The sequence below is a fragment of the Vitis riparia genome, chromosome 14, assembly GCF_004353265.1.
Source record: "Vitis riparia cultivar Riparia Gloire de Montpellier isolate 1030 chromosome 14, EGFV_Vit.rip_1.0, whole genome shotgun sequence".
Lineage (NCBI taxonomy): Eukaryota > Viridiplantae > Streptophyta > Magnoliopsida > Vitales > Vitaceae > Vitis > Vitis riparia.
Window position 1 is genome coordinate 6,941,547 of NC_048444.1, and position 16,137 is coordinate 6,957,683.

Here is a 16,137-nt window from a genome sequence, read left to right on the forward strand (position 1 = left end):
CAAAATAATATTTCCCCTTATTCTTTCACCTTGATCACAATTTGAAAGACAATGAAAATATTTTTACCATAAGTGGCTTGTTCTCGAATGAACTCGTTGGATGATGAAGATCACATATATTGACATTGAAGATGTTTTTTTGTTTTGAAAGTTAATCGAGAACCTAAGATGATTTGTTCCCAAATGATTTTTTGAAAGGCAAAAAACACGTGTGCAGATTTTCTACTATTTCTCGGATTTATAAGGAGATTTTGTGAAGTCTTTTCTTCTTTGTGAAACCTTTTTTCCCGTGTGAAATCCAAAGTCCTCCTCATTGAAGGAAATTACTATTATTTATAGGTGAAATTGAGGAATTAAATTTGGAATCCCTAAGATTTAGTTTGCTTAATTCAAATAATTTTATTCGTTGATTTTTAGCAACTTGTCTCTTTCATTAAGGAAAATTGTCAACAAGAGATTTTTTTTTTTTTTTAAATTCTCTTTTGATTTCAATTGGAAAATTTATTTCTTTTAGAAATCTATCAATAAATAATTTTTTTTATTTTTTTATTTTAATTAGAAATTTTGATTTTATTTGTAAAGCTAAATTTTCTAACCTTTCAAATTTTGTCATGTGTCACATTTTGAATATATACCACATATCAAATGTGTGTATGTGACTCATCATTTGTCGAATTCAAATTTTGTTGAATTGAAAATTCATAATTGCAAAGACCAATTTAGTGATAATTTAATTCACTAAATTAGCTTGTCTACAAAATTAGTGATGTCCACAAAATTTATACTCTTAATTCATTTAACAATTAGCTTGTTATTATATCACTATTTTATTACAATACTCCTTTTCATGTACTATTCTTATTCTTCTTCATGCATGTCATTGGCCAGCATAAAGTACATACTTTGTTGGTCATGCCAATATGGCTATTAAATGGCATAAAAATTAGAACCCCCCTAAAATCTCCTCCCTAGACCGTATGAAGCAAGTTCAAACCTAGGCACTTCAAACGCTTTTTTCCATCACAACAGCATTGCAATATAGAATAAACTCCCTGCATGCGATGCATATACCACCTAAATCTGGTATATAAACTGATCTGAAGAACGGCTTCAAAACTTTATAATCTAACTCCTATATAGAATATCAAGATATATCTAAAATTAAAGCTCGATCGAATTTAAATATTCCAGAATTTTATTTAAGCTCAAAATTAATTCATATAACTCAAACCCAAAGCCTAAAATTAAAGCTTGGTCGAATTTAAATAATTCAGAATTTTATTTATTTTTTAAATAATTAATTAAACATTTACTCAAACGTGAAGTGGTTAGATTTGTTTACCACCCTCCTTTATTTATTATTAATTTCTATAAAATTAATTCATACAACTCAAGCCTAAAACCTAAAATTAAAGCTTGATCGAATTTAAATAATCAAAAAATTTATTTTCTTAAATAATTAAATTACACATTTACTCAAACTTGAGGTGATTAGATTTGTTTACCTCAAGGTATATAAGCTAATTTGAAGAACGACTTTAAAACTTTATAATCCGACTCCCATTAGAATATCAAGATATATATTCCACCTTCATCTATTTATTATTATTTTCTGTAAGTTCAAAATAATTCGTATAAGTAAAGCCCTAAAATTATAAAGCTCCATCGAATTTACATAACCCAAAATTTTATTTTATTTTAAATAATTAAATTATACATTTACTTAAACTTGAGGTTAGGGTGTTACAATAAGCAAATGTATAGAAAGTAAGCTTGATATACATGAACGAACTAAAGATGGATTGATCACATGATCAGATTTGTGAGCGTACTATCATATCATACACTCAAGTATGAACACGATGTTAAAATCACGACCCAAGCATGGAGATGTGTTCACATCTTCCCGTACCAAAAAATTAACGAGTAGTGCATATTAAAAAAACTTGCCTGATCATTCTCTATTATAAAACTACTCTCTTAAAAAACAATTGATATGTGAGTGAAAATGAAAGAAACTTGTGCATTGAATCGTTCATTATTAAATTTTTCCCTGGCCACTCACCAAACATATGTAATCAAGAGATGTCCTATTGCAGCACTAGGCAAAAGAGGACAAAATTATTATTATCATCCGATGCCTCTGATGCAAAATGTTCATAATATAAAACCAGCCATATGTGGTGGTCCAGAGGCACCAAAATGAGAAGTTCATTGAATTATGGTATTTGGGGTTGCAAAATATGAGGTGACTAACCATTTTATGCAAGTTGATTCACACTACATTGCAATTGTGATAATCACAGTAGGTATCTTAGCTAGGCATGATGGACCTAGTAAACCGATCGACGTCAAGATTGGATTATCCCACTTGACATTATTCATTCAGCATCCCGTGAGGGTTTTCAATGATCAATCCTGCCAGCTCTCCCAAAATCAGTGGCTTTACCCTCTCATATGGGCCCCAATTTTAATTGTCCTTGGTAGGGGCGGCTGTCTTGGTCTTCCACTCATACCCTTTAAGTCAGTGGCTCTTCAGTCTACAATTTTCTATAAAAAAAAAAAGAAGTCACTCTTAGAGAGGGGAGAAAAATGAAGCACCTGAGCTACCATTTCATAGTTCCAGCGTTCATTGTGATACTCCTCTGTATTAGAATTCGAAGTGAAGCTGAACCACTAGAGTCGTCCGTCAACATCTCCACCTTAGGTTGCACTGGCACCGTTGCAGAATGTCTCGACCAAAATGAGGAATTCCAGTTAGATTCCCATGAGAGCAGAAGAATTCTTCTAAACAAACCAATCGACATCAGCCTTGCTCTAATGGCAGATAAACCCTTTTGTGACAAAACAAAGGCTGCAGATTGCCTGCCCCCCAGGAACGGTAATCCAAAAGATACGTGTCAAATGTATGACCGGTGCCGAGCAAGTACATGAATGTTAAAAGCCAACACCAAATGTTGGTTAAGAAGAAGCAACGGTACGAGGGCTGGGTGAAGCATACAGTTCCCATAGCCTTCTCCATGTATGCTTAAGTGTTTCTTATTCCTGTGTCTTGCTTTCCGTCTCTTTTATCAATTTCCAGTTCAAGCTCTGTGTGTTTTTTCCACAAGATTTATTTTCGAATTTCCCAATTTCTGATATCAGTAATGTATGCATCAATGTAGCGAAGTAGACTAAAAATCTGCTTTTTCCAACGAATAAATCGAGGAAGGTGATTAAGAACATAGGGGGTATATATTTACATTGAATCCATTTCATTCTCGGTATATTTGAGGAAGTATGTCATGAAGAAACAAAATTAAAGATAATAAAGTAAATACAAAGACTGGTGGCTGGCCAACCACATGAATGATGAATGATTAATTTTGGAGCCACAACGGCCATTGCATTATTGTACTAAATTGTAAGCAAGGTCCTGTTCATAATCCCAGCAAAGGGCCCGCAATGTCTTCTAATTATGCACGTGAGGAATCGTATAAGGGTAATTTAGCATGGAAAGAATTAAAAAAATCAATTTTCCAAAACAAAAACAGTACGATTATATACTTTTCAAAATTTCTAATAAATGTAGTTTATAAATTAAAAAAAAACATCAAATGTTGTTTTTCAATTTCAAAGAAATGAGAGTGATTTAAAAGATTAAAAATGATAAAAAAAAAGGATACATTTGGACCAATACTTTTAAGACGTGACGACTTTAATCAACATAATCAGAAGATCAAGAACACAAAAATTACTTAGTTAGACCAAAGGAAAAACAAAATCATTTACAACCACTTGAAAAAAAAAACCTTCAAATGTTGTTTTGCGAAAAATCAAGGATTAGATTGGTTTAGAGAGTTGAAAAAGCCTCCGATGAGAATAAAAATTCCCAAGGGCTGTAATCATCATTATTTGGTAGTGAGGAGCTTGACTATCTAGTTTGTCTTGATTCTCTATCTCTACATCCCCCTACATACCATCACCCCAGGCTAGTGACTAGGAGTTTCATTATCTAGTTTTTGTCTTGATTTTATGTCCCAGCATCTTTTGACCCTCACTTCTAAACTTTTTCATTCGAGCTTAAAGCTCCAAGCAACTTGCAATTTGTTAGAAGCATTTTTTAAACAGAGTTTTATATTAAGTGGGCCTTTAGTAAACCAATTTAATAAATTAAAGTAAATAATTTTAATTTTAATTATTAAATAAATTAAGTATATATATGGACAAACTAAAGACTAATAGCTTAGAAAAAATAGATGAGATTTGTGTGGATACTTTAATTTGATGCCCTAAGTATGATCATGAATGTTTCTAAAATCATGATCCAGGTTCATATATTTACGTACCAATAAATAATATTAAACCCTGTTTTCATATTTAAAAATTTATTGCGTGATCATTCTTCATTAAAAAATAATCATAGATTAAAACCAATCCCTTAAAGATTTTGAGACATGTGATGAAGATCAAAGAACTCTTTGTTATTGAATCTTGTTGAAAAGCTCGGCTGGAGAAACATTAGATTTGGGGACGATTAGGATTACTACTACTGCCGCTCAGGCCACGGTTTCTGATGTTGCAATCCCTGATCCCACAGCTCTGCAAAATTATTGTGGCAAAAGTTGATTCTTCGGACAAGCTCAATGACGTCTCCACCACGCAGCCCAATTCACGGGAAAGACTATGGAAATTCATTTGAATTTTATTCAAAAACAGACAAAAAGATTTCAGGGAAAAAAAGAAATCATTTTTCTTTTTACATTGCTGTCCAAACGCGTCAATCATGATCAACTGTGCTATTGTTCAGAGGGGCAAGAGAAACATCTCCGCCTGGTATTTCTCATTGACGTTCAATTAGTTTCTTGCCTTGTTAAGAGCATGAACAGCAGACTCTTTATCCCTCCTCCAATCTACCTCTTTCTCTTCTTCCTTCGTTTTCTCGCTGTCCACATCTCTGGTTATGAACCTTCCTACAGCGTTACCCTCAACTGTGGCTCACCAGGTGTAACTATGGCTTTGGATTCCCGGCTATGGCAGGGAGACGAGCAATCTAATTTCACATCGGCACCAAAACAACTCCAGAATGCATCGTTTATCTCTGAAGCACGTCAACAAGCCCCCTCTATTGACAGAACTCCCTACATGACTGCTCGGATATTTCGATCACCGTTCACTTACGTATTTGATCCTGTTCCTCCTGGTCCCAAGTTTATTCGCTTGCACTTCTATCCAGTTTTGTACGGAGAATTCGACGGCTCCAAAACCTTCTTCTCTGTCACAGTCAGTACGTACACCTTCCTTAGCAACTTCAGTGCTTCCCTTACTGCTCAATCTCTGGGCTTAGAGGCCTTCTCCAAAGAATTCTGCATCAACTTAGCAGAAGATCAGCTGTTAAATATAACTTTCATTCCATCTTCAGAAACTTCAGATGGTTATGCCTTCATCAACGGTATTGAAATTGTCTCTATGCCAGACTATCTCTACTACAGTGGTAGTGATGATATATGGGTCCCCATCATTGGTCAATCATCAAGTATGTCCATAGATAAAGCCCTTGCCTTGGAGACGGTTTACAGGTTAAACATGGGAGGACAGCACATTTCGCCCATGAACGACACTGGAATGTTCCGGACTTGGTCAGAAGACATTGAATACTTAGGTTACAGAGGCGCAGATCCTGTAAACACCTCCAACCCAATCCAGTACTCTGACAAGTTCCCTAACTATTCGGCTCCAGAGCTAGTTTATCAGACAGCCAGAACTATGGGTCAGTTTAAAACTCTCAACATCCAGATCAATCTAACGTGGACATTACCAATATATTTAGGTTTCAATTATCTTATTAGACTTCACTTCTGTGAGTTCTCATCCCGCATAACAAAGAAGCAAGATAGGGAATTCCATATATTTATCAATCAACAAACGGCTGAGACTGAAGCAGATGTCATTACTTGGAGTGGTGGAAATGGTCGTGCATTGTTCCGAGACTATGTCGTCATTTTGCAGAATGGGAGCCAGGGTATGCACAAGCTGTATATCGATCTCCACCCTAACGCTGACGCCAGAACTGCTTACTCTGATGCCATCCTAAATGGGCTCGAACTTTTCAAGTTGAGCAGCGCCTCAGGCAACCTTGCCGGACCTAACCCGGAGCCAAAAGCTATTACCAACTCTGCTCCCACCAATCCATCTTCTCATCCAACAGAGTCTCGGGAGAAAAGTAAAAGATCGACAATTGCCATTGCCGGTAGTGTTCTTGGTGGGGTCTTTCTCCTCTCTATGCTTGGTTTTTTTGTCCTCCGGAGACGGAAGACGGCGAAGGAGATCGGCCAAAGTTACCAAACATCAACGTGCACCACGCTATCTAACACAACAACATCCACCAAGACAAAAGCCTCTTCATTACCGTCAGATTTATGTCGCCGCTTTACCCTTTCGGAGTTAAAGAAGGCGACCAATAATTTTGATATCATCCTCCGCATCGGAGTAGGAGGTTTCGGCAACGTCTATAAAGGATACATCGACGATAAAGCCGCCCCAGTTGCAATCAAACGGTTGAACCCTCAATCAAAACAAGGTGCCCGAGAGTTTCAAACGGAGATAGAGATGCTATCCATGCTTCGCCACATTCATCTAGTGTCTCTTATTGGCTTCTGCAGCGAAGATCACGAGATGATCCTCGTTTATGATTACATGGCCAACGGCACTCTCTGCGATCATCTCTACGGAACAAATCCTCCTTTGCCATGGAAGCAGAGGCTCCAGATTTGCCTTGGCGCAGCACGGGGGTTGCATTATCTTCATACAGGCGCGACCCACATGATCATTCACAGAGACGTGAAGACCACCAATATTCTACTGGATGAAAAATGGGTAGCCAAGGTTTCCGATTTCGGATTGTCCAAGGTGGGTCCCACAGGCATGTCCCGGAACCACGTTAGCACGGTCGTGAAGGGAACTTTGGGGTATTTGGATCCGGAGTATTTCCGACTGCAGCAGTTGACGGAGAAGTCTGACGTGTATTCCTTTGGGGTGGTACTGTTTGAAGTACTGTGCGCAAGGCCACCGGTGATCAAGTCGGAGGACAATGATCGTGTATCTCTCGCCGTGTGGGGCCCGTGTTGCTTCCAAGAAGGTACCCTTGATCAGATCGTTGATCCACATCTGAAGGGCGAGATTGCTCCGGAGTGTCTGAACAAATATGGGGAGATTGCAGTGAGTTGCCTGCTTCGTGGTGGAATCGAACGGCCATCGATGAGCGATGTGGTATGGGGCCTCGAGTTTGCATTGCAGCTACAGGAGACCGCGGAGCAGGTGGGAATGGATGGTGGGCATCTGAGTGAGGAAAAGGGCGCAGAAGCTCTGTTACGTTACTCCAACACTGACAGAGTTGATGAAAGCAGTGGACAAGTGTCAGGTTCAAGGAGCAGTGTGTTCACAACGAGCAGTCATTCTGATAATGTGGGCGTTGGTGTGTTCTCACTGGTTAGGAGTCATAGCGGGCGATAAGACCTGAAAGATGATTTAGTTGTGATCTTCGTTACAGTGTTGCATGCTGTGCTTGGATCAAGTTTATGCACCATATATGGGTTGCATTTGATGGTATTGCTCTTTCTATTAGGATTTTTTTTTTTTTTCAAATGTACGAGTGAATTGGAAAGACCATTTGTAAAATATACTGGCTTTAAAATTATTGAGAGAATTATGACATGCATTTCATATGTCAAATTAACTCTAGATAAGATAATTATTATAATATTATGTTGCGGAAGTTTTGTCTTGAAAACATGATTTGAATATATCTTTATCAAGTTATATGTTCACAACATAACTTTAATGTTATTATGAAGTTGCTTCTTGAAACTATGATTTTTATGAAATTATTTTTTCAACATAAGATTTTAGTGTGTTATTATGAAGTTATATGTTGAAAACATGATTTCATTATGTCATCCTAAAGTTTGCTTTCATGACTTTTTTTTTTTTTTATGTAGTTTATTTTGAAATCAAGTCTTGAAGGCATTATGTATATATATAAAATAAATAAATAAATAAAAGGTTGGTTAAAAATAAATGTACATGGAAAAAAAAGTTTAAATGGGTTTAATTACATATAACAGGGAAATTTAAAATTTTTCATAATTCTTTTTTAATTGATCAATTACTTTTAAAAAAACAAATATAACTTTATAACTTGATAAAAAAAAAAAACAATTGATTAAGATAAAATTAATTAAATATATTTTATTGACATTTATCAAAATTAACATGTGTAGAAAAGTTTTATGTTAAATGATAATAAATTATTTATTTATTTTATAGATATTAATTGTTCATTTATACTTTGATTATATATTTTATATTTTGGTTAGACTTTTCATAATTAAATTACAAATTTCATACTTTAGTATATAGTTGCACTTTTCATACCCTACTTATATTTATTCCTTAGTCATATTTTGTACATTAATTATTTCTTTATACCTAATTCTATTTTTTGTACCTAAATTAGTTATATTTTTCATATTTTAATATCCTTTTTACATTTTTATACCTTAACATCTTAGTCATATTCTTTGTATCATTGATCATATTTTTTTCTACCTTATTTATATTTTTTGTACTTGGATTAACATATTTTTCATGCTCAAGTGCTTTAGTCATATATATTTCATATCTAAGTCATGTTTTTTTAACCATAGTCATATTCTTCATATTTATATCACATTTTTCATTCATTAATAAGCTTATTAAGCTAAGTGAAAGATGATTAAGTGTAAGTAGTATTTCTTCACAAGTTTTTCCTTATTGTTAATAAAAGGAGAACTTAAATTTTAATTTTATCCCTTTTAAAATTTTCAAAATAAGATTAATTAAATTTATAAATATGGTAAAAGAATTATAAATAAAGTGGTTTCTTTTTTGTAACTTTAAAAAATTTTAATGATAAATACAAAAAAATAAAAATATATAATATATAATTATTGGATAAATTCCAGCTTTAAAAAAGATATTATTGGAAATTTTTTTAAAATCGCCAAAAAAAAAAGTAGAAAAGAATGTCGATAAATTAGCGAGTTTTAGTGATATTTCATGGTAACAATCCATTTATTAATCCAAGGTTTGATTAGACTAAGAGCTCATTTGATAGTGCTTTTTAAAAGTGTTTTTAAGGTAAAAAAAAATAGATGTTTGACAATATTTTGAAAAACACTTCTTAAAATTTAGAGTGTATTTGGTAGTTGTTAGAAAAATTAGGCTAATATCTAACCTAAAGTAAGCATCCTAGATGGGAGGTGAATAGCTTGATGGTCTATTTTTACAAATTTAAATTATATGAATGCAAAAGACAATTATATACAAATATATAATAAAATAATATAAAAACAATTGTATATAAAGTAAAAGAATAGAGAGGAGATAATATAAACACAAGATTTTTATAATAATTTGATGCAACCCGACCTACATCCACTCTTCTCTAACTTAAATTCCAAGTTTGAAATTCCACTAATTCAAGGCTTTCCGACCAAGCCTTCAGCAATACAATTGAATTATGGTTCTAATCCACCCTCTTGGACTTTTGGCTCCAAGCACCCTTTATAATCTTCAAGAAATACTTCACTCTTGAATAACCCCTCAAGTGATACCCTACACTTGAAAGTCCCTAAGTGATATCACATACTTAGGTTTTCTTCTCAAAGATTTATAAATGAAGATAGGAAATATTCTCACAAAATCCTAGTACAAAACTTTAGGCTCAATTGTACAAGAAAAACTATGATTGAAAGGTGCGTAAGATATGTTAATTAGTTTTAGAACAATGGTGTACTTAAAAAACATTCTCCCAAGGCTCAAATATATTCAAGAAATGTTTAGGAAGGTTAAACTTTTGAAACAATAAAGATTAAAACCTTTTTATAGAAGAAAATAACCAAACTAGTCATTAGAGGTTCGACCAGTCGAGATAGGGGTCAACAGGTTGACTAACCATTAACATTTAATGTTTGGTAGGTGACTGTTGGACCTCAATCACCTCTTGACCAAACCTCGATCAGACCTCGACTAGTTGGGGTTCAACCTCGATCAGTTAAGGTTCAACCTCAACAGATTGAACAGACGTTCTAGAAGAGAGAGAAAGTTTTTTGCACCCTTCGACCGGTTGAGCTAAACTGGTCGACTGGTTCCTCATCCGATTCAACTAGTTGAGTTTTTTTTGGCTTAACAACCATCATTTTTAACTTAAAACCTTTTAAATAAGTTTGGAAAACATTTAATACAAAATTTTAGTTAAAACATAAAATCATCTAATTTTAAAAGATTTAAAACAAAAGTACTTTGGGATGATTTTGGTGCATAAATTAATAATGTAATGCATGAAAGACTTAGTATACCAACAACTTTATAAAGAAATTCTATAAAACTTAGATCTTGAAAAACACTTCTCTTTGAGACCTTCTTCTTCTTATTGATTTCTCTTTGACTTGATTTTGTCTTTGTGATTGTCACTTTGAAAATCTTATTACCTAATCACACTTGAAATAAAATCATTAGTTTCAAACCTTATTTTATTATCATCAAAATTGAAATTAATCAAACATTGGTTTCATAATGGTAATTATAGGAAGCATTTTTAGCATTTCTAACACTTGAAAAATAAAACATTTTCTACAATTACTGTCAAACAGACTATTAGAAAAACACTTGAAGTGTTTTTTAGAGAAGCATTTGGAATGTGTTTCTTTAAAAAAAAAAAAAAAAAAACACTTCAAAAATTTTCATATATTCCTAAAATATTCTTTCTTGCTATCCTCCATTTCTCTTTCTATCCTCCGTTTCTCTTTCACTCTTCGCTTCCTTCTCACTCTCCTCTTTCTTTTTCACTTTTTTTTTCATAATTTTTTGAGTTTTTTTAACAATATAAATGTTTATATATATTTTGTAATAAAAGTTTTTTGTTATTATAATATCTATTTTTTTAATAAATGTCCTTTTCAATAATTTATTATCATTAAAAGCATTTTTATACTTATGCGATATATTATCAAAAACACTATTAGAATCACTTTTCTAGATTCTCATAAAAGCGTTTTTCATAGAAGTGTTGTAAGATAAAACACTTCCAATAAAAACACTTATTCTAGAAGCAATGCTAAACGGGCTTTAAATTTTAATAATAACAAAACAAAGATCTCAAATTCAACATTTATAACTTTTGAAGTACGATAGGAAAGAAGGTTGTTTGGATCAATAAAAAAGAAGGCACATAATTTAATGTCATGGAACTAAAGAGAAAATTAGAGGAAGGTTCTTTTCAAGATTATACATAAATTTTATTATAAGGTTGAGTCAAGGTAGTGATCAATAAGAATAAATGTCTTTAAAAACAAAGTTTATTTGAATAAAAGAGAACAAACTCTTTAAAAGACTTTTTAAGAAAACAATACTGTATTTTCATTTCACGATTTACATTCAAAGCGTGAATCTGTACTTTCCTAAGAATCTAAAGAGGAGATCTCTCTCGATCTCGAATTGAGACTGGCCCCCCTTGAGGAGGCTTGGGGGAACCTATCCCCCGATCTCTTGTGGAAAACAAGGCTGCTTATCTCGCTTGAGAGCGCGAGAGTGCTTCTTGCTCTAATTCTCAAGCGGCGGACCCATTTGTAGCGGTATTAACTACCACTTCTAGTTCTGGACCCGGACCCAAAAAAATTCTTTTAAACCAAATTTGGCTCTACAAAAAGCATACGTCAAAAGATGCAAACGAAATATTGATTATTTCAATGATAAAAACTTATATTTGATGTAGTTTTCATCATTCCAAAGAGTTTTTCAATCTTAATTTCAATTTTAATTGATATGTTTTTTTCATCGTTAAAAAGGGATTTTCATTCTTAACTTTTCAATTTAAATCAACATGAGCCATTATCGATCACTTAAGCAGTGACCTTTTTATGTTTCTTGTATACTAATTGATCAATGATTGACCAAAGAGGTCAACCACTTGAGGGTGAACTTGTGCATTTTGCAAGTAGTACCTCACAATTGAAGGGTTGTTAATGTTGGACCTCAGTCGATCTATCAAATCTCAATTCATTGTAGTTCTTAGCTTCCAATTTTCATCAAAAAGGGATCAATGAGTTGCTTCTAGTTGACCATTCAATCATCAATTGACATGTTACTGATACTTGATGGCCAGAATGACCTATTTTAGGTTCTTAGAAACCATTGATGGGTATTGTAACTATTGAATATCATTTTTGTCATGAAAAAGAGTCTTTAATTCATCTTTGAGTTCATCTACTCCAAAAACTTGCAGAATCCACTTAGTGCACCTTGACTTTTGCTATCATTATTCGTGTATTTCGTTTCAAAGCTTGGTATTGTATTCTTGAAAGAAATGTTTGTACATGGCGGAAAGTGAGTTGGTAAAGTACGAAAAAACACTTGTTATAAAAGGTTTATTGAAAACTTAAGAAATACAAGTGTAAAGAAGAATAAGGAAAGCCTTATTTTAGAAGACCTTTAGAATACTAGAATATGAATATCTCACTACTTATGGAGTAGTTAGAGAGTGTGGGCATAGATGGGTTGTTAAACCACAATAATGTTGCTTAGTTTCATTGTTTACATACATATACTAATTATGTTAAAATTTGGTAAAATGTTTTAAAAAGAGACTATCAACCAATTCATCCCTTTCAAGGATATTACTACAAAACAAGAGTTGTCACGAGCTTTCTATTTCAACAATTTTGCCATGATTAATTTAAAAAAAAATGAATGATTTTTTATTTTTCCTCTCGTAGAGTTTCATCAAGTTTAAAAAAACAAGTTGAGGTTTATAAGGTCTAAAATTGATTAAAATTTATGAAAATGTAAGAAAAAAACTTTTAGAAATAAAATTAGAAGTATAATAAACGTTTTAAAGTTATTTTGTTGAAGAAATCAATATATGTATGATATAATTTATTATATTTGATAATAATATTATATGTGTCAATAAAAAATATGAATTTTATAAGTATACATTTATTATTAAATTACATCAAATATAATTTGAAAATAATATTGTGATATTTGATTAAAATATATCTAATTTTAAAATATATTTAATATGAAAATTATGATCCATTTGATTCAATTGTATTAAATGATATAAAATAAATGATGATATATGTATAATTTTTTTAATATTTAATTAATCTAGCAATGATATTAAAAACACTATGAAAAAAATTATCATGATGAGTTTTATATTTTTGGTAGTCAATTAAATGAAAATTTTTCGTTTAATTATAAATAATTATAATTAATTTGTTATTTAAAATATCATTTTAATATTTTGCTTATATAATGACTTTTAATATATATATATATATATATATATATATATTTGGTGTAATATATTTAACAATGAGTAAACTTGTCCTAGTGGTAAGCTAAAGTTCATGTTAAACCTTTTGTTTGGTTCCGTAGAAAATTAAAGACATTTTTGAGCTAAATCGCCGCCTCGAAATATCAAGAAATATCGATGAAAAATCGGTAAAATTTGAGAAATAAAAGGAATGTTGATGAAATTTAAATGAAATTTATTTGTTGTATATATTTAATTAACTTTTACTTTTCCCAATCTTGAAAGTTTAGAAATAAAAATGCAATAAATTATATCTTTATAACGTGTGACCAAGGATATCTTATCCGTCCTAAGCAATGTGATATTGATAAAGTTAATGCGGACCCACAAGTCCAGTCTGTCTTCTTTTCTTTTTTCCTCTTGCCTTATGGCATCTTTAGGTCCAATCACTATCAAGGGACAAAAAAGAAAAAATCAATCAAAGATGGAATCTCGCAGAGGAGAGGAAGAAACACAAGTGACAATTGAAATTTCACGACCGGTAGAAAGTATCCATCAAGAATCCTTCACTTGTTGAAATATCTACATTAAAGACAAGTCCAAGCACTTTCGTCTTTCTTTTTCTTTGTTTATATTTTTTCTGAATAATTTGTCGTCATTTCATCAGTTTCCTTTTGATAGCTTCTTTGAACATATACTTAATTTAAACAATCTATATTTTGTATATAAAATAAACTATAAATTTGTTGATGCTGAGCTAATGTCAGCCCTCCAAATTGTCATAAATGACTTGTTAAAGTCTTTCAACAAGGAGATGGACCAAGCATTACCTCCACATCTTCTTAGATAGTGCGGTGATGTGATGTGGAGGAAATTCTTATTTCTCTTTAAATATAAACACGGCAAGATGGCACCATCAAAGAAAAAGGTGACTAATGTGTCACTGAGAATTGTTCTGTGGTGCAATAAAGTGGTTTACCAGCTGACCCACCAAGGTAAACGCTGGGTCAACTGGAAAATGGTTAGGGCAAAAGAAGAGATAAAAAGCGCTGTGCTCATCCTTCCAAGGTTGTGAGAAGTCTACAGGACTCATCTGGGGGGGAACAATGAGAATCCAGTTGAAGGGAGTGGGAATTTATTTGGCTTTTGCAGTCCTAGTTATTGTTTCAACTGCAGAGATGGAAAGACAGTGGGAATCTCTTGAAAGCAGCAAAGACCATGTGTGCAATGGCACGATCTCGGACTGCATAGGCGAACAAGAGTTCTTGATTGGGTTTGAAGTGAAGGGAAGATCTCCAGCGCAGAATCCTCATATTACTTATCGTGGTATTCAGATGAGGCCTCCGGTTTGTAATGGAAACATTTACGGCAACTGCATCGCCCCAAAATCTGGATACAAGCGGCCCTGCTCCTATTACAATCGATGCAAGCGTGGCACCCGATGATCAATTGTTGTTGAATAGCAGAGATGATTAATCATCTTCCCCCTGTTTGTTTGTATTTCTGTACTTTGATACTTGTTGAGATTGCTGTACCTTCTAATATGTATATTGTGCTATTTTGCAATATTAAGTCTTTGGACTCGTTTCCCTTTGTAATACGGTGAGCCATAGAAGCAAAGCTATTGGGTTTCATCAGAATAATATCGAGTGATAACTATCTCGAAGTTATCATGAGGTCAGGGGATTCCATACCAAATCATCATGTTTGGAGACTCCTTGGATTTTCCTGTAATTTCTCTGCAAAATGGTAATATAAAAAGCTGAACTGAAGCAGATGTTTTCTGTGTTTCTTAACTGAAGCGTATCCGAGTTGATCTTACTTTCTATATGCAGAGATGATGATGACATATCTGAAAGCAGTGTATGCTTTGAGGTTTAATTTGGAGAGAGTGGTTATTTTAGGAATGTAAAGACAAAGCTGTTTTCTCTTTTCAGGTCCGTGGAATGAAAGAGCAATTTAACTGGATTCCTAGAAGATCTGGAGAGAGGTAGTTTCATCAGAGATTGGAGCTCCAGCGGCTTTTTCTGTGTCATTTGCAGATGATTTATCCCTTGGAAATCCGAACCAATAAAGCCATGCGGACTCGATCATAATATTTCTGAGTCCTGTGCGGGGCTGAGAAGTCAGGCCATGAAACTCAGTGATGGCAAGTGGTAAGAGGGTTTTTTTGGTTTTTTCCTGTCATTTTCAGCTAGCCCAATAAAATCCTGTGAATTCTTTTTTGTGTAAGAAAAATCGAAATGTGTCGTCTCAAGACCATATTACTTCTGAGAACGCCTAGAATCTCAGCCAGCAAAACACCAACTTGGAGTCAAGGCTCGAACATCAAAATATCAGAATTGAAGGGATGATAAGCTGAAAATACACGGTTAAGGGCATGATTTTAGCTTTTACGTTGTCTCTTCCGATTTTCATGTTTTTTTCCCATATAATTTATGAATGCAGATACTTTTTCTGAGGATGTTTTTCTCAGAAAAACATCGAATAAGGATTAATTAATGATGCAGTGCGACAATTTAGACCACTAATGCGTATTTTCTAGGATACATGTGTGTGGGCCCGTTACGTGGGTATTCCGCTAGTGAGAGTGCATATCAAAAAATCAGTCAACAACTTTATATCAACAAATTAATGGAGGAAATTGTGGTTGCTTTTCATTCTGTATTCCCTTCCTATCCAAAACCGATGGAAGTGGGCTTGTGCGGTAATTTCCCTATGGGCAGGCCTATGGGCCGGCCCTAATTTGGGGCCCATGGCCCGGCCCATCCAGAAATGGGCTCGGGCCGGGCTTTAGT

At 33.5% G+C, this 16,137-nt stretch overlaps 2 protein-coding genes across 2 annotated transcripts; both read left to right on the top strand.

Annotated features, from left to right (window-relative positions):
• The first annotated feature begins 4,524 nt into the window (after positions 1-4,524).
• On the top strand, positions 4,525-7,714 carry LOC117931182 (receptor-like protein kinase FERONIA). Its single transcript, XM_034852095.1, has one exon. The coding sequence runs from the start codon at positions 4,666-4,668 to the stop codon at positions 7,489-7,491; it is 2,826 nt and encodes a 941-aa protein (XP_034707986.1). The 5' UTR covers positions 4,525-4,665; the 3' UTR covers positions 7,492-7,714.
• A 6,612-nt stretch (positions 7,715-14,326) lies between these two features.
• Positions 14,327-15,135, top strand: LOC117929620 (protein RALF-like 33). Its single transcript, XM_034849967.1, has one exon. It carries the CDS (start codon positions 14,446-14,448, stop codon positions 14,782-14,784), a length of 339 nt encoding a protein of 112 aa, XP_034705858.1. The 5' UTR covers positions 14,327-14,445; the 3' UTR covers positions 14,785-15,135.
• Positions 15,136-16,137: the final 1,002 nt, after the last annotated feature.

Bases quoted from the DNA above. Each gene is read 5' to 3' on its own strand.
- LOC117931182 (XM_034852095.1), top strand. From the start codon at position 4,666: ATGGAAATTCATTTGAATTTTATTCAAAAACAGACAAAAAGATTTCAG.
- LOC117929620 (XM_034849967.1), top strand. From the start codon at position 14,446: ATGAGAATCCAGTTGAAGGGAGTGGGAATTTATTTGGCTTTTGCAGTC.